The sequence below is a fragment of the Oreochromis niloticus genome, linkage group LG11 (assembly GCF_001858045.2).
Source record: "Oreochromis niloticus isolate F11D_XX linkage group LG11, O_niloticus_UMD_NMBU, whole genome shotgun sequence".
Classification (NCBI taxonomy): domain Eukaryota; kingdom Metazoa; phylum Chordata; class Actinopteri; order Cichliformes; family Cichlidae; genus Oreochromis; species Oreochromis niloticus.
In genome coordinates this window covers 19,271,587-19,289,447 of record NC_031976.2, presented here as the reverse complement: position 1 = coordinate 19,289,447, position 17,861 = coordinate 19,271,587, and the positions used below count along the sequence as shown (strand labels likewise).

At 37.9% G+C, this 17,861-nt stretch overlaps 2 protein-coding genes across 5 annotated transcripts; both read left to right on the top strand.

The window, feature by feature from the left end:
• The first annotated feature begins 2,085 nt into the window (after window positions 1-2,085).
• LOC109204180 (C-reactive protein) lies at window positions 2,086-6,333 on the top strand. The gene is made up of 5 exons (XM_019364598.2): window positions 2,086-2,356; window positions 2,526-2,580; window positions 4,058-4,160; window positions 4,250-4,547; window positions 5,804-6,333. The coding sequence occupies exons 2-5, from the start codon at window positions 2,526-2,528 to the stop codon at window positions 6,020-6,022; spliced, it is 675 nt and encodes a 224-aa protein (XP_019220143.1). The 5' UTR covers window positions 2,086-2,356; the 3' UTR covers window positions 6,023-6,333.
• A 6,630-nt stretch (window positions 6,334-12,963) lies between these two features.
• On the top strand, window positions 12,964-16,150 carry LOC109204112 (serum amyloid P-component-like). Of its 4 annotated transcripts, none has more exons than XM_019364345.2 (6): window positions 12,964-13,091; window positions 13,368-13,408; window positions 14,714-14,768; window positions 15,073-15,175; window positions 15,277-15,568; window positions 15,663-16,150. In XM_019364345.2, exons 3-6 carry the CDS (start codon window positions 14,714-14,716, stop codon window positions 15,876-15,878), a joined length of 666 nt encoding a protein of 221 aa, XP_019219890.1. In that variant the 5' UTR covers window positions 12,964-13,091; window positions 13,368-13,408; the 3' UTR covers window positions 15,879-16,150. The 4 variants fall into 4 exon arrangements, with proteins under 4 accessions (XP_019219890.1, XP_019219889.1, XP_019219891.1 ...); XM_019364344.2 differs by having other exon boundaries at window positions 12,964-13,159; XM_019364346.2 differs by having other exon boundaries at window positions 13,010-13,039.
• Window positions 16,151-17,861: the final 1,711 nt, after the last annotated feature.

Below are 17,861 nucleotides of genomic sequence, written 5' to 3'. Positions count from 1 at the left end.
GATTACACGGCGGTACTTCCCTGTTTCATATTGTCGCGGGTCAGGACTGTTTGGGTTTGTTTGACAGCTACGTAATGTTGTTCCAGGCGGCAGCGTTACGGTTGCCATGGTTACAGGGTGACGCACTCTCTCTCTCTGCGTGTTTCCTGGGTGAGAGAGCGCTTTTTTGTTGTTGTTGTTGTGCTAAGCTAAAAGGCAGAATGCTACAGGCATGGTCCTAAAGAATGTAGCATCATGGGCAGTGTAGTCCGTGCTGCAGCGAGAATGGACTGCCATACACGTTATGTGTCTGTGAGCGAGGGAGGGAGAGAAAGGAAAAGTCCGAGCTGTCACGGAGCAAAAACGGGAGCTGGAAGCATGTAAATATAATAATAACCACTGCAGCCAAGAAGAGTGCCTGACGAGCCCAGCTGTAAGTAAGCTATTGAGACTCAACTGTACACTGTGTTCGTGTTTTCCTCCGGAAAAAATAAGTTCCGTTGGAGCAGTCTTTCAACGCCTCTCTCTGTCTCTGGCAAGCAAAGTTGACCCAGACAACAAAGTAAAGCTAGTTTTCGGCTACCAGCCCGACACGGAACCCACCGTATTAGCCAGAGGTCCCTTTACTACGGTTCGGAGCCGCGGACCTTCAGTAACAGTAATAAATCACAGCAATAGTACATTCACGTAGTTGTAAACAGCACGATAATAAATTAAGTAATCCAAAGTATTCAGAATACGTTACTCTCATTGAGTAACGTAACGGAATACGTTACAGAATACATTTTGGGGCATGTATTCAGTATTCTGTAATGGAATACATTTTAAAAGTAACCTTCCCAACACTGCTTATCAGATAGGACTTTTTCTATTAGGACTGACAGATTTATCTCTAACATTGCCCCCCTAACCTGTGGAATTCTACAGGGTTCAGTTTAGGGTTCATTATGTTTTTCTTTTTACATGCTTCCTTTAGCTGCCATTATTCAATCTTTTAGTGACATTTCTTATCATTTCTATGCCGATGACATTCAGCTGCATATGTCCTTTAAGCCTCATCAGCTGTTTAGGCTGTCCACCCTAGTCCAGTGCTTAACTCAGGTTTCTGATTGGCTTTTTAGCATCTACCTTGTATTAAACACGAACAAGACCGAGACCATGATCATAGCTCCTCCTGAACTACATTTTAAAATCAGTCAGGTTCTTGCCCCCTTTCTGTTCTTCTGCTAAGTCAAATATTCGAAATCTGGGAGTAATATTTGATTCTTCTCTGGGCCTTGACTCACATGTAAAATCTCTGTCTCGTTCCTGTTTCTTTCATTTAAGGAACATTTCTAAACTGCGAAAAATGGTCTTCTTAGCTGAACTGTAAAAAATTGTTCATGCATTTGTGTCATCGTGTTTAGATTATTGTAATGCCCTGTTTACCAGCTTGGACAAATCATCTCTTTCTCGCCTCCAAGCTATTCAAAATGCAGCGGCCAGGTTACTAACGCGTTCTAGCAAGCGCGCTCACATTACTCTTATTTTATATTCTTTACATTGGCTCCCAATTGATTTTAGAATTCATTTTAAAATTCTTGTTTTAGCATACAGAGCACTAAATGGCCAGTCCCCAGATTATTTATCCAAGCTTTTTACAAAATACACTGCTGCTCGTTGTCTCCGCTCACAGACTCAGAGTTTGTTGGTTTTTCCCCGTATACGACTGAAGACGAAAGGGGACAGAGCCTTTCAGCCTGTGACACCAAGGCTGTGGAACAGTCTACCACCACAACTATGTTTGGTTGACTCTGTGGAATCCTTTTAAAAGCAGTTAAAAACTTTTCTGTTTAAACAAACCTTCTGATGATCAACGCTTTTTAAATTTTACATTTTTACTTACATTTAACCTTTTATATTGTGTATATTGTCTATTTTGTTACTTAACTTTCTGTTTATTTTAATGTTTGTGTACAGCGCTCTGTGACGGCCTGTCTGTGAAAAGCGCTCAATAAATAAACATTACTTACTTACTTACCTATAATTGAGAAGACTGTCAAAACATACTCTACTCTGCATACTCGGCATGCTCTAACTTATGTCTATGACCCAAAGACATGAATGTTAATGATTGGTGATTCAAACTTTGCTATAGGTGTGAATGTGAATGCTTTCAGATTCCCTGTAAGTTGTAAACACACGTGCAGGAAGTAGGAAGCTGGAAATTTACAGAAACAATGACTGTCATAAAAAAAAGTAATCATTTACAACAGCAGCCATGGTATAAAAGGAACCATTCAGCACAGTTAAAAAATAAACTATTCACAAAAGGACCCAGAGTATAGAAGGCACTTTCCTACACTGTTGCACAAAGAGTCCTGACACTGTATCCAAGGTAAGATATGATTTTCATTGTGAAGCAAAATGTATTGCATGTGCAGAAACTCTTCCAGTTTTTACCTGTATTGTGGTGCGGAAGACTGAGGAAAGTGACATCAGATATATTTGTATCACCAATACCAATATACAATTTGAATTGTTATGTTTGTATGTCTTTGTATTAGATGCTGCTGGTGCTTCTACTGGTGATGCTGACATCGTGCACTGCCATTCCTCAAAGTACTTTTTATTTTTTTTATTTATCTTAATTATTAAGTATTTAACATATGCAACCAAAATTAATAACAATAAAAGTGTATTAGACTTTAGAGTGTGTAGCCTACTGTGCTGATAAATACTAACATTAGAGGTGTTAATGTTTACCATTTTAGATATATACCAACTCCTTCATCCTTATTCAAAAGGAAAGCGCAAATAGATGTCACAGTCCTGGGTCGGTGACCCGGTGTTTCAGTTTTTTGTATTTCATCGTGGTGGCTTATGACTTCTAGTTTTGTATTTCTAGCACTCAAGTTCTTCTATGTTCTGTAAATTCTGGTTCTTAGGTTTTGTTTGTGTCCTCGTGTTCAGTGTAGGTTTAGCTCAGTGTCAAGTCTGTGCCTGTCGTGTGCTTCCTGTTTTACTTTGAAGGTCCTATCTCATGTCAGTGTTTCTAGTTTCGCTTCCCTTGGTCTCGTCAGGTTTGATTGCTCCCAGCTGTGCTCTCCTCCTGTGTCTCATTCCCTCGTTTTCCCTCAGTGTATTTAAGCACTGTGTTTCTCTCGCTTGTGTCCTCTGTATTAGTTGTGTGTTCCTCACTTGTCATGTTTTGTCAGGTTATGTCATGCCACGTCATGACCTCCCAGTTTAGATCATTCTTCCTAGTTTGAGTTTTGGTTTTATTTCTAGTGCTCAAGTATTGTGTTTCTAAGTTCCTTTTCTGCCAGTGAATAAAAACTGCCACCTTTAGGTTTGATACTCTGTCTCAGTCCTGTGTTTGGGTCCAACCACTGCCTGCCACACAGCTTACAATGACAAGAGACAGAATATGTTTAAACACCACACCATACGTTCACTTGGCAAAACTTATGGCTAAACCAATTTTCCTTCCTTTCAAATTATATACCTATTATTGTAATTGTTTTTTTAATACATTTGATACATAGTGTTAGAGGCAGGGATTAGTTCCAAATATGTCAGAAATAATCAAACAATGGCAAATATCAATATGCAGTGATCTGAGTTTCCAGCTAGCATGTTTCAGGGCACACAGATATGGGCAGGTATTATGGAGGGAAAAGTCGAGCTTTGAAAGGTTGCATTCAACATTTTCAATACCAATGAAATTTGTATACATTTAATTTGAATGCACATTGGTAATGATAAAATATTGCATAAATGATCAATCATATTGCATAAATCATTGCATTACAGCTGCTAATTCATCTCTCGGCCATTTCTCAGGAACAGAATTCCTATAGTTAATGTTTAATGTGAATGTGAAGTGTTGTTCTATTGTGAAGCATTAGCTACACTTGTGCTGTTGCACTATGGAGGTCAAACTTTGCCATAAAAACAGCTTCAACAAAAATCATTATACTGTTTTGATTTTAGGTTTTCTCTAATATTTTTTATTAATTCATTTTTATTATAGTAAGTACTTATTACTTCCTTTTCTATTTGCATTATTCATATGTTTCTCTATTTTTTTTTAAAGATTTGTCAAATAAAATATTCACCTTCCCAGAAGAAACCAACACAGCTCATGTGAGGGTGACTACATCAAGACAAGATCTGAGAGCTGTAACCGTGTGTTTCAGGTATTTTTGATTAAACAAACTGAATTAAATAAAGAAATATGAAACTACCGCATATCAGACTATTAAATCATTTTTTTCACTGCTTTTAGGTCCTTTACTGACCTCAATAGAGACCATTCCTTGTTCTCTCTGGCTACACCCTCTGCTGACAATACCTTCCTGATATTCAAGAAAGCTGCAAATGGCTTATTTGAACTGTGGGCCAGGGGCAAGGCGAATAAAGTTGATGGGATTGCCTACAAGGTGAACACATGGCATTCTATTTGTTCCACGTGGGACTCTACCTCTGGACTCATGCAGCTGTGGGTCGATGGAGTCCCCTCAAGTAGAAAATTTACCAGCTCTGGATCCAACATCAATGGACCCATTATCATTGTCTTAGGACAGGTACCTTTACAAAGCACCACACATAGAAAACTTTATCTTCAAACAAACACACACTGACAAATATAATACAAATTCAAAATTTGATCCATTTGTTCATGTTCATGGACATGTGGTTCATTGCGGCATAAGAGCGTTTATATTTAGAGTATGTTTTATGGGCTACATGTTTTCAAGATTTCCAAGACCAGATGTTTTACCTGTAATCTGGAAGTGCTGAAACAAGTGTTCGATGAATTTTACACTAAACTTTTTTTTCACATTTTCCCAGTGAACAAATTTAAATATTTTTTACAGTAGCCATTTGCCATGATCCTAGAGACTCCAGACATTTCTGTACTACACTGTCTCCAATATATGTATAATATACTCTGGGGCTAGAAGAAATTATACATTTGAATACTAAAACACATAAATTAAATACTCAAAGTTTATTAGACCATACATGTTAAAGATGTGTCAGTGATATCACCAAACTGTTTTTAGCCAGTGATTACAGCTTGACTGATGTCTAACTGTAGATGATTTTGCTTGAGACCATACAGTTAGGCATATCAAAAATATGAAAATATAACAGAATAGCTGTGCTGCCAAAGTGACACATATTGTATTCTCTTAAGTGCGTTATGAGTGATTTGTACTTTGACTTGTGCAACCAACTCACACCTCTAGATATTAACTGAATGATCCTTTATCAGATTGGAAGCACTGTTAGTTCCTTGAATCCAGATGAGTAGATATTGTTTTATGACTACTTGACAAAAAGCATAGAAACAATTTAATGAACTACACTGTTGGCCAAACGCGTGTTCACAAATTTGTTGATTGCATTTTGTGACTATTTCATTAGAATGAACTGAGCATACATTCTACCAGCACATTTGACACTTTCTGATGTGCCATTTCACAATGAATATCAGACTGATTAAAAATCTGTGAATTGTTTACATGAATGTCTTGTGAAAGATCATCGCTAGTGATCCACCACAGGAAATTCTGAGAGATCTAAAACATCTAAAAATCACAGAGGTGCCCAAGAAGATGATCTAGAATAAACTGTTCTGTGCTAAACTGCCTAAGCTAAATATCTATGGTAACCTATGCTGGCAAAAATGTTAGTGTTACCAAAAGTCCGAGTAAAGATTCAAAAAGTTTCCAAATGCCCCGTAGAGTCTGTTCAATTTCTTAAATATTTATTCTGTATATCAGGGGGAAAAGGAACAATACATCTTCTAATTATACTCTTTGCCATTTCTCAGGAACAGGATACCCATGGTGGGGGATTTGACATCAAGCAGTCCTTTGTTGGCATGATGTCCGATGTCCACATGTGGGACTACACCCTTTCCCGTTGCAAGATCCAGAACTACTCGAATAATCGGAGCTTCATGCCAGGCAATGTGCTGAACTGGAATGCGTTTGAGTTTCAGACAGTTGGAAGAGTGCTGATAGAAAACAAACAAGAGTTGTGTCAATAAGCAAGAATTCTGAATTCTTATAAGATTTTAAAAATCAATATCTGAAGTTGGATTTTATGTTAAAGACAAAGGTTTAAATTTTAATTTTCTGAAAAAGTACAAAAACTCTCTGTACTGTCTATGTGTTGCAATGTAAATGTATATATCTAAAATCAGTTCTGTTTTTTTTTTAAGAATTTTTACTTTTCTACACTTTTTCTTTGTTTTTTTTCTCTTTGTCTGATAATGTTTGGCGTAACTCTACTGTTTCTTTGATCTTTTTGTTGTATTGTTAGTGTTGCATTATTGATGTAAAATTAAACAGCATATTTTTAAAAATGCTCAGTGCTGAAATACTTTGGACAAATATGTTATCTTTTTATACATATAACAAATTGTGTTACTGTTTTCCATTTCAATTATTTCTGTTGTTTTTTTTTACTACTTGTGTACTGGAAGCATGATCAAAGCAGGAAGTCTTGCTCTTTACACTAATATTTAAATTCTATTCAATATACATTAATTTCTTTTTTTTTTTTTTTTTTTTTTTTTTTTTAAAACCTGTCCCGTTTGGTTCTTTTGCCATCAGAATTATTGTCTGAAGGCGAAGAAAGATGCCCAACGGATTTACTTTACCAAATGGACCATCCCAGCCTTGCCGTAATGGTCCATCTGATTCACTTTTTATTGTTTATTTTATTTTCACTTGCTGAATACGGGACAGACTTGACTGGTGGAAAGAAAGGGGAGAAAGAAAGAGGGAAAGAAAAAAAAAAGAAAAAAAAGAAAAACCTGAGAAGAGGGACGGGGAAAAAGGGCAAAAAACAAAGACCAACAAAATAAGCAGACAAAAAAATACATATATCGATCACCTGGATCACCTGTTGAGAAAGAAAAAAGAAAGCAAGCAGAAGAAGACAAGAGTAATAAACAAGATCACAATGATATATGGGAATATGACAGTAAATACTAAATATTAAACATTATGGTGCAACACGTGAGATCGACAGCGCACAGTGTGCTTTGAGGTAGGAGCTCAAAAGGGTGTAGTTTGTGTGTGTGATCACCCGTGTGTACACCTGTGAGCATGAACGCGCTTGTTTTTAAAAGGTTCCTTCATGTAATGATCTGCTAGAGGGTGTGGGGGGCCACAGCCCCGACCTCCAGGGCATGAAGCAGGTATGGAGGAGATCAAAACTCCAGACATCCGGAGGCCCCCAGAACACAAGAGACCAAGGAAGACCAACAGAGGGGCAGCCGCGCCACTATCCCAGAAAGAGCTGAGGAGAGTCCCAGATGAGGGGTCACTCAGCAGCCGCGGAGCAGAAGCCAGGGGGGTTGCAGTGACGTGCCCATGAGCTCCGCCGGCAGCCAGCTGTGCCTGAGTGACCGAGCCCCGGGCCGAGAGGCCGAGGGCACCCCATCCCCGAAGTGGCCCGAGCGAGCCCCAGGCTCCATAACAAATTGTGTTACTGTTTTCCATTTCAATTATTTCTGTTGTTTTTTTTTACTACTTGTGTACTGGAAGCATGATCAAAGCAGGAAGTCTTGCTTTTTATAGTAACATTTAAATTCTATTCAATATACATTAATTTCTTATGTATGTCTTTTGTAATAGTATGATAATTCAAACACTTTTACTGGACAATCACAAAAAAAGCAGGAGAACTGGGTGGTGTTATAAACACCATATTAGTGGACCGTGGCCGGAGGTCTTATTGTTACAGAGCCAGTGAATGCAATGAAAAATGAACCATTTATACCAGCAGCCACAGTATAAAAAGCACCACCCTGCACTGCTGTGTATAAGCTGCTGACACTGCATTCAAAAAAAGATTTTAAATGAACTGCAAGTTAAATTAAATACATGCACAAAACCCTTCAACTTTTTACCTGTATTGTACTGTGAAAGGATGAGAAAATCAGCATCAGTTTTAAGATTAAGTCCAAACTTGCCGGAGATAATCTAACAATACCAAACATCATGCGGTGAGCTCAGTGGAAATTATAATAAAAATTAAATAAAAATAATATTAAAATTATAATAATTAAAAAGTAATTCATTACACTACTCATTACTCATTACTTTTGTAAAATGACCTGAAATTAATTGTCATGCAATTACCAGTTAACAATATAAACCTTAGTCTACAGTTCCACACACCAACACAAATCCCTGAGGACACACATTAATCTTTGTTCTTTGTTTTAGTTTTTACATGTGAACACAAAATAAAAGCAATCACTAAGGTGATATTACTGTAGAAACATGTAAAGCTAGAAGTGAAAGCTAAAATGCTGCAAATCATTCTGCCTTTACTACTTGTTGAAGTTTAGGGTCTGGTTGCTGGGCTGAGGTCATAATGTAATATAAATTTATATATCTACAATAGGGAAATAAAAACTCAGGTCTGTCATATTTTTAAGAACTTTGAAAAGAAAAAACTCTGATTTTCTAAGATGTTTGTTTTTATGTTTGCCTGAAAACACCCACAAACACAATAGTGCACCCAGGAAATAGGCTGAAATCAATAATAGAAGAATAATTCAATCCAAGTGGGTGCAAAGGGATTGTAAATTGTGTGTGCAGGTAATATTGTTAGATGCTAGATAATGCGATCTCAGTGGCTAAATGTTGAGCTTTGGGCAAAAAAGGTGCTGCATGTATTGTCGTGTAACACCAGACTCCTCTCCCTCTCTCTCATCTTCTCTGCACTCAATCATTTGATTAATTTTGAACTTCGTGCCTATGAGGTTCTCCATATGTTTTACAGAAAGAAATAGCTAAAAACTTCCTGCCTTTTCAGTGCGTGGTGAGCTACTGTGATCCAGTTCACAAAGACATGAGGTCTCATGCCACAATTCAGGTTGCCTGCGCTAAATTTCCTCTCACACACTTAAGAACATCATTACAGTAAAGCAATATGTTGGCAGTTGGGCCAATACATGTTGTATAACCCTGTGAATGTTACAGAAAATAACAAGAATCCTGCTCACCTGATGTTGCCTTTGGGCTCTTCCACAGAAGACTGTTATTTGCCCTCTGGCCCACACATGGTGACCAAGCTCTCGACATCAGTGATGATCCTTAACATGATGGCTGAAATTGCAAAGGTGTTTCTGAAATTAGTCATAAGAAAAAAAGAAAACGTTTTCAGGGATCTAAATAAAGCAGGTGTGGTGGTAGTGTTGGAGAGGTCCACAGAGAGATTACCTTGAAGCGGAACTCAAGAAAAAGGTATTGTGCATTTTATGGATTGAATTACAAACCTTTTTGATCATTTTGCATGCATATTTTATGTGCATTTGCATTAAAATAAATAAATAAATATATATGAATTTGATTTACAACTAAAATTTTACACTTAACACAACCAGGGGAAAAATCACTGAGTGAGAAACTTGCACCCTTAATTCACTGCTTATTTCATGTTGAGTGAGGGTGTAAGTACCAGTGCACCCCTTGCACCCCCAGCATTCGCATTTGCACTAATCTTGATAAATAGATTTCTGCATATAGTGGATATGAAAGAAGCACTGCAGCAGGTGTCCTGTGTGTCATGTGCCAGGTAGCACACCACTGTACTGTGAAGCAGCTTTGACAAACCCAGGGTGTCTTTCCACTCTGCTTACCCTAACAAGCTGTTTACAATTTTGTTAAGTTAACACTGAGTTTTTTCTGTATGTTCAAATGTAAAAGGGTGGCAATGACAGCATTTGGCAAACATGGATAAGTGAACCGGCAGCAAAGTTGCTGAATTTACAAACAAAGATAAAACTTTAATATTAGAAAAATATGAAGCGGTTACACACACAAAATGCAACCTGAGAGCAACACAGCTGCTGCAGACTGTCTGTGAGAGGAAAAGCACTGCACAGTAGTTCACTATTAAAAGTGCTGCATGAATGCATGTGTGCTTTAAATGCTTTGGCTGGTAAGACTGTAACAGACCTTCTGTAAAGTCCAGTCTATTTAAAGAAAGAACAGAAAGCTGACAAGAATTACAGTGGTGTATCATTAAATTATGGGAGATGTTTTATGGATTATATCTAGGTTATTCAATTAAAAGAAAGTTTTAGTTGTTATTCTTTTCAGCTGCAACCTCAGAGGTGTTTAAGTGGTGTCTTTGAGCAAATAAGTAATAAATATAAAAACAAACTTCAAACATAGGCTTAGTCTCTGTTCAAACTTGATATAAGGTCAGCAAGTACAAATGGGTGTTCTATTTTAAGATCATATATTAATGCTTATAAAACAATAGAATTTCCTCCTGGCAATAGAGGAAAGAGAAATCAAATAATAAAGTTGCATCTAAGAATCTATATTTATTGCCGACACTGATCAGGGAAACACAAAGACACTACTGAAACACTTTAGATCCTCGCACTATCATCGCTATGAGGTCTGAGGGATAATGCAGGAATTGTGGCACTGTTTCCAAAGAACTGATTGGTCAGATGGTGATTTCATCCCTCACTTGCTCAGCATAAGCAAACCCTTGTTTTTAGAAATGGCAACATTTTTATACTGCAGACTCATTATTTTGTCTTACCTTTAATTATCACTGTTCTAATCATTTGATTTTATCATTACATCCTGGTTACGTTACAGTAAACTATCCTCACTTTTTTACTCAGTTTAATAGTGACTGTATTCAGCTCTGTGTCAAGGACATTGCTGTTTTTAAAAACCCTGATGTAGCCCTGTGTATGTGTATGTGTGCTTGTGGTCTTCATTGCAGTAGTAGTAGTTTTAACTGACAGTCCTTTTTTCACCCTGGAAACATCCCACATGCAAGACGAGCCAGTCATGCAAACGGATTTATTTCACATGGCACAAAAAAGTTTGTAGGATTTTTGTCATTGCCCAGTTTTACTTAAAAATGTTTCCTAGACATAAATGTAATTCACCAGACTTCTGCACGCACAGAGGGAAAATAAAACTATTGTGTGGATTGAAATCATGATTCCCTTATATGAAGGAACATTACCATCAAGATAATAGGTATAATTAATATTTTGTTCACCGTTTCATCACCCTCATGGCTTGTGGTTTTACTGACAGGCTGTTACATTTTATGTTTTTCATTGCCAAATTTCTGCACAGCAGCTCAGTGGTTACAAGGTAAAGTCTGACACTCTGACAGTTGCCTAAGGCTCTTTATGCAGGTCACTGCTTAGTGTTGTCCTCTCCTGCACCATACAAATGCTGTTTTATAACAAACTTCTCAGAGAATAACTTGCATCTTGTGCCATTTCCTCTTTATGTCTGTTATGTCACACTATATTGTTGACAGTTGTTTATTCACATTGTTTCATATGAAGTTGAGAAGCAGGTTCACACTTGAAACACTCCTCTTCCCATCATAGGCATGTAAATGCTGGCATATATGTTCGTTCTTGCTCTTCCCTTCCTCATTCTTTATTTGTCATTCTCTCTCACAGATGCCAGGCCTCACTGAGGCCTACTTCAAAATGCAGCCTTTGGCTTAGCTAGTTATTATTATTTATCTATTATTTTCATTATGCTAGTGTGGTTCTTGTTGATGAAATACCAGACCTCCGACTGCTACCTCTGTAGTATTAGAGTCTTTTTTTTACTTTGTGATAATATTTGTGAGAATGAAACATTCCCTCTTGTGTTGAGTAACTGATAAGAAAACCAGTTTTGCATTTAAATCTTGTTGATAACAAATGTTTTACAAATACAGAGTCGATTCCCAGAACCGTCACAGAAAAGTCATTTTCTTCTGTTTTTGTATGTTTGTCTTTCTCTTTGTCTTTCAGCAAGATAAGACTGGGAAAAAATGCTTAGCTAAATTTCCTGAAACTTGATGGAGGTAGAGCATGAGCAATAGATGAAGCCATTAAAATTTGATGCAGACTCCAATTGCTTTAGAAAAATATGCAACTTTTTTATGAAGTTATAAATTATGAAAGAGTAGTATTGTAGTAGTTTGATATATTGCATATTCTAAGCAATAGCAATGTCTTGGGCACAGATATATACAAAGATGCTTCAATGTATAAATACCTGAGGACCAGTTACACCTGTTGTTCTGCACTCTCTTGTTAAGAAATGTAACAAAGAATCATAGTACTTTCCTTTCAGTAGTAACACAATATTAAAATAGTACAGCATTTTATATTCATGATTATATCTAAAATCAGCTTCAAACCTCAGCATAAAAACTGTTAAAATGTTGCTCAAACTGATTCAAAACTTTTGCTCTATTTCTTGCCTGCCAACTACGTCTCATCCTGTCTGGAGGTGAAACTTGTGGAGTCTTTCCCTGCTGAGTTCAGTGTGCTCTGCCTAGTCGTTTCAGTCTGATCCCTCTCCAGGGTTCATCCCTCCAGTTCATGATTCTGTTCTCCATGACAGACACATCACAGATGTCCTCTGAAGACATGGTGTAATATTTGGATGTGACAGTACAAACAGGCCCTTGATGTTGTGCTTAGACAAGCCATTTCAGCTAATCAAGAGCAATGACTTTATCAGACAACTGGCAGCTGCTTATCACAAGTAATCAACCTTTATTTAATTTAAGTCTGACGGGGAAAAGGGTAAGCAAAAAGACAGTAAGGGAAAAAAGAAAGAAATCAGGAAATACTGTCTCGCATATCAAAATGCACACGTTTACAAAAAAGGACGCTCACAAAAGAGCTTCTAACTCTCATCAGTGCTAGTTAAATAAACAAATTCTGGACTTCTGACTAACGAAAAGATCAGATAACTGCAGCATGAAGACTATCTGAAAAACCAGAGGACTGGAGCACGATCCTAAACTTTGGTTGCATTTGTTGAAAAGGTGGCATTAAATTAGAGTACCATATTATGATGGCGGGGTGTGGTCTGTGGCTCAGCTGCAGGAGAGGTGCAGTGGGTTCAGGAGTAATGCCAGGGGAGGCTGGCCGGCGCAGCTGGTGATAGTTATCTAATCATGCCTCCCCTATTTCTTCTCTATCTCTTCCATCTCTAATATATTGCATCCTTTAGCAGATTGAGGCATCTAACACCACTGACAGTTACATGTAGCTTTCCCAGTTTCTTGGTTTGCACATGAATTTTAAAAAGAAACACTTTGTAAGCTCCTGTAGTCTGTTTTATTTTGACGTCTCATATGACTAGGACTTCAGCCAAATTACCTTTTAGTGGGTCTGCTTGTAGTCCTTAATGCCTCAAGTTAATGATGCAAGGATGTGTTTATCTTTTTTAAATTGCGTATACACTGATTTATTTCCTTGTTTCATTATTATGAGTTTTATCACCCACATTATTGAATTTTTATCATTTGAATTTTTATTTTAACTTTCTCTCACACTGTCCATCCATCCATTCTCTTCTCCTTATCCTCATCAGGGTCGCCAGGAGGGGCTGGAGCCAATCCCAGCTACCACTGGGTGAGAGGCAGGGTACACCCTGGACAGATCACCAGTTTGTTGCAGGGCTAACACAGAAAAACAGACAACCATTTATACCTTTGGGCACCGAATTACCGATCAATCTAATCCATCTCATCCACTCTCAGCAACTCCATTAAAACATGTTCTAAAATAAGAAGACAATATTTTTAACACCAGCACAATCCTGACCTTTAAAGTTCATTCTTCTTAAAATGGTCACATTTACAGTAAACTGGTGAAATACCTGTTGCACACTGTTATTTAGCAGGACGTGGTGTAATCGTGAATGCTCCAACTGAATTGCACATTGATTCCAGCTAGAATGGGGAAGCTGTGAAGGCATGAACTCAAAATTACAGTTCATTGTTGATTTTGACAAAGGCTTTTTGTCTAATGGAAAAGAGCCAGAGAGTTAAGGTGGCTGTGCTTTCTTTTCCTTCTGTATACCTATATTGTATCACCGTATAACAGTATTGATAGCTACAGCCAGCAGGTTGATTAGGTTCATTGCTTTTTTGGGTTACATATGTCGCATGTTTAAGTAAGTCGTTGGACTTTTTTACCTAGCAAAAAGTAAAAGGGGGGGGAGGACAAGACTTTCGCACATGGCTGTACAGCATTAAATATTGTATTAAATTCATCCATCCATCCTTTTCAGGGTCGCTGGAGCCTATCCCAGCTGTCATAGGGCGAGAGGCGGGGTACACCCTGGACAGGTCGCCAGTCTGTCGCAGGGCCAACACACAGGGACAGACAACCATTCACTCACACATTCACACCTAGTGCCAATTTAGATTATCCAATTAACCTATCCCCGCAAGCTGCATGTCTTTGGACGGTGGGAGGAAGCCGGAGTACCCGGAGGGAACCCACGCAAACACGGGGAGAACATGCAAACTCCACACAGAAAGACCCCGGCCTGATGGTGGAATTGAACTCAGGACCTTCTTGCTGTGCGGCAACAGTGCTAACCACCGTGCCACCGTGCTGCCCATATTGTATTAAATAATAGTTAAATTTATATTTCTATGCTAAATGGCTAATGAGGCCAGTAGTAATAGTTTTCCAGTGTTGAAGCACACAGTAACAAGAATGAGGAAGCAGCAAAGGTATAAAACACACAATTCCAGTTTGTTCTCATCACATCGTCTTGACACAGACTTAAAGGTAAGACTTGAATAAGGATTAAGGTGACCGCACTCCTTCTATTTTCCGCTGCCTATTATATGAGGTCAGGAAAAGCAGTGCGGCAGCACTGAGTTCATTGAACTGAATTGTCTGGTTTATTTGACTTTTTATCAGATGGCACTTCTGATTCTCCTGGTAATGCTGACAGCATGTGCTGCAGTGCCTCAAGGTAATACATATGTATTCTTATTTATAAGAGAAAATCAAAAGGGCATTTTTACGTTGATGTTATATGAGTCTTAAAGATATTTTTAACAAGGATGTCTTATACCTTCATGTATAAAAAAGGTGAATAGAATATTTAAAGTGTTATTAACCATCTTCAGTCAGGTTCATCCAACTTTTTGTTTCTCTGTAATCAGTTATGTAATGGCTAAACTGTGCACAGTGTTGAGATGTACAGTATGGCATCAGATTTGGATTTTTTCTTTTTTTAGTCATGACTTGATCTGTCCAACGTGCCTTTTTTGTAGATCTCTCTGGCAAAATGTTCATCTTTCCACAAGAAACTGACACAGCTAATGTGAGACTGAATACGTCCATGCAGAGCTTCACAGCTGTGACGGCCTGTTTCAGGTAGTTTTGAAACACTAACTGCTTAATGGAACCAACGATTGATACGATTACAAAAGCAACATGTCCTGTATGATCATTTTATCTTACCATTATTCCTGCAGGTCTATTACAGACCTCAGCAGGAACCACAACCTTTTCTCTCTCTCCACACCCTCTTTCCACAATGGCTTCCTGGTATTCAAAGAAGCAGGAAATAATGTGATTGACATCTATGTCAGAAACAACAGAGTAACATTTACAGACCAGGATTACATGCTGAATACGTGGCAGTCTATTTGCACCACTTGGGATTCTGAATCTGAACTGGTGCAGCTGTGGCTTAACGGAAAGCCCTCAATAAAGAAATTCATTGGTGGATCAGTCATCACTGATCCAATTGTTATCGTAGGACAGGTAAATTTATACGTTCTGGGTATTCTGGAGAATTTATTTATTGTATGAATATATTTCTGTGAGTACTCATCCCAACTCTCTGCAATTTATTCAGGAGCAGGATTCCCATGGCGGGGGATTTGACATCAATCAGTCTTTTGTTGGGATGATGTCTGATGTCCACATGTGGAACTACGTCCTTTCCCCTTGTGAGATCCAACGTTTCATAGAAGATCTGAACTTCACTCCTGGGAATGTGATAAACTGGAGGGCGCTAGAGTTCGAGGCCACAGGCAGAGTGCTAGTAGAAAATAAGATCACTTGTGAATAAAGTTACACTATAAATAAATAAAGTCATTAAGAAGAAGCTTGAAAATATCTGCAGCTGGTCTTTGGTTAGGGTAATGTCTTTAATCAGTTTCATTTTCATGAAAAAAACAATCTTATGTTTTTTTTTTAATTGATTATTCTGATTAAGCATGTTAGTGAATTGCTTTGTAGGTGTATAATGGTTCGGGGTTTCTCTTTAACACCAGCTCCTGTCATCAATAATCTAAATAGTTTCCTCAGTATAAATACTCTTCCCTGTGTTTTCTGCCAGATTGTCTTGGTGCATCGAAGCATTACGATATGTGATCATGTGTCATTTTATTTCTCTAATGTTCTTCTTCATAGTTCATTAAAAACAATCATTTTGAACTGCAGTCTTGTGTCCAGTGTCCTTTATGACTATACTGACAAACCATTTATAACACTGTAGTATAAAGCAAGGGTTCCCTGGACTTTTTGACCTCTGAACATAATTCAGTTCCCCTTTATGTGTTATCATCCATGTTTATGAAGACTGACTCAGCTCTTGGCTCCCCTTGTGGAGCTCATCTCTACACATTCATCTAAATGTGAGTAAATTCTGCTTTATGTTATCTTTATGATTTGTAGCTCTTGAAGGCAGGATTGGAGGAATACTTGGGCTCCTGCACGAGTGTGCCCGTGAAGTCATGTTGATTTATTCACTGTAAAACTGCACAGCTCACATTAGGATCAAATTAGGACAAAACCCGAGGAAAGGCAGAATATCAGTGCTTTAAAAGAATTTCCTATATGTCACATAGACAGTCACCTACATTTTTACAACCATTAATCCATCTAATGCTCTATGATTTAATGATTCATATCAGAACCAGTGTTACTTAGTTCAATGTCTGGATATTAAACTGAGCAGCTTGTAATTATTCTATATTTCTCCTCTTTTTATGGCTTCTTAATTCAACTTTAATGACCGTATTTTTAAGCCTTTTTTAGATACGAATGCTTGGTATTACTTTATAGAAGACCAAAAACTTTAGTGATTTCTATCTTTGAGTAACTACTTGGCAGAGCTTACCAAGAAAACTAGCAGGTAAAGTGGAAATAATAAATCTCGTAGAGTGGTTATTGTTGCAAAATGCATTCTTGTGAAATTTTTTAGAGGATTCACCCAGTTAAAGACACCCTGATTAGTCTCACTCATTCTTGCTTTATGGATGAGTCTTCTTATCAGTACTGTTGTGTACTCTTGTTAAGACAGTACTGAGCTGAACACAGAAGCCTGCAGGTTTGTACCACCTTCAACATGCGTTTGGAATTAACCGAAACAGCGAGTTATTCATCATCACATTGTTTTGCCCAGGTTGAGCTCTTTTTCTGAAGGAATTGCAACATTTCCTCAAACCATGGCACTGGTGATGCTGTAGCCTACTTGCAAACCTCCAGGGGCTTCCACAATAAATTAGGCTGCAAGACCGGAGCTGCAGCAGTAACACTGCTCACTTTAAACACTTCACTTTTGACATTTGTGCTGAATCAATTAAGCATATGTGCTGTGTGAGAACTCAGAAAAAGCCCCTTGTGATAGGCTAGCTGCTTCCTGATGTAATGGAGGGCAACTTTTACCTCAACAGAGTGAGGGAGATGAGAATTTCTAAAGGTCCAATCCTCCAGACAATGGAAAACACTTTTGCTTGAGGTACCATTTGCTCCACTGATGTGCTCGGCCACAGTGAGTGCACCTCATGCTGCGCTGAAAATGTAAGTCTTTAATGCAATCCTGAAGCTTACACGGTTTGCTTGCATGAAAAAAATAAATGTGAAGCTAGCATATGGCAAAATTTGTTTTAAACAACACTGCTTTTTTTAATCTTTTTTCTTTTTTATTGAACCTGAAGACCTTAAAATTTAATAGTTCAGGGAAAGCAGAAATATTGAAAATGTGAAGTGGAAAAAAACTTCAGTAGATGCTTCTTTGAGCACTGTGTGTATTTGGGTTTTAATATGA

Coding starts and splice junctions, on each gene's coding strand:
- LOC109204180 (XM_019364598.2), top strand. CDS start 2,526: ATGCTGCTGGTGCTTCTACTGGTGATGCTGACATCGTGCACTGCCATT. Junction 2,581..4,057: donor GTGCACTGCCATTCCTCAAA/GTACTTTTTATT, acceptor TTTTTTTTAAAG/ATTTGTCAAATAAAATATTC. Junction 4,548..5,803: donor TTATCATTGTCTTAGGACAG/GTACCTTTACAA, acceptor GCCATTTCTCAG/GAACAGGATACCCATGGTGG.
- LOC109204112 (XM_019364343.2), top strand. CDS start 14,447: ATGGCTAATGAGGCCAGTAGTAATAGTTTTCCAGTGTTGAAGCACACA. Junction 14,769..15,072: donor ATGTGCTGCAGTGCCTCAAG/GTAATACATATG, acceptor CCTTTTTTGTAG/ATCTCTCTGGCAAAATGTTC. Junction 15,176..15,276: donor GCTGTGACGGCCTGTTTCAG/GTAGTTTTGAAA, acceptor TTATTCCTGCAG/GTCTATTACAGACCTCAGCA.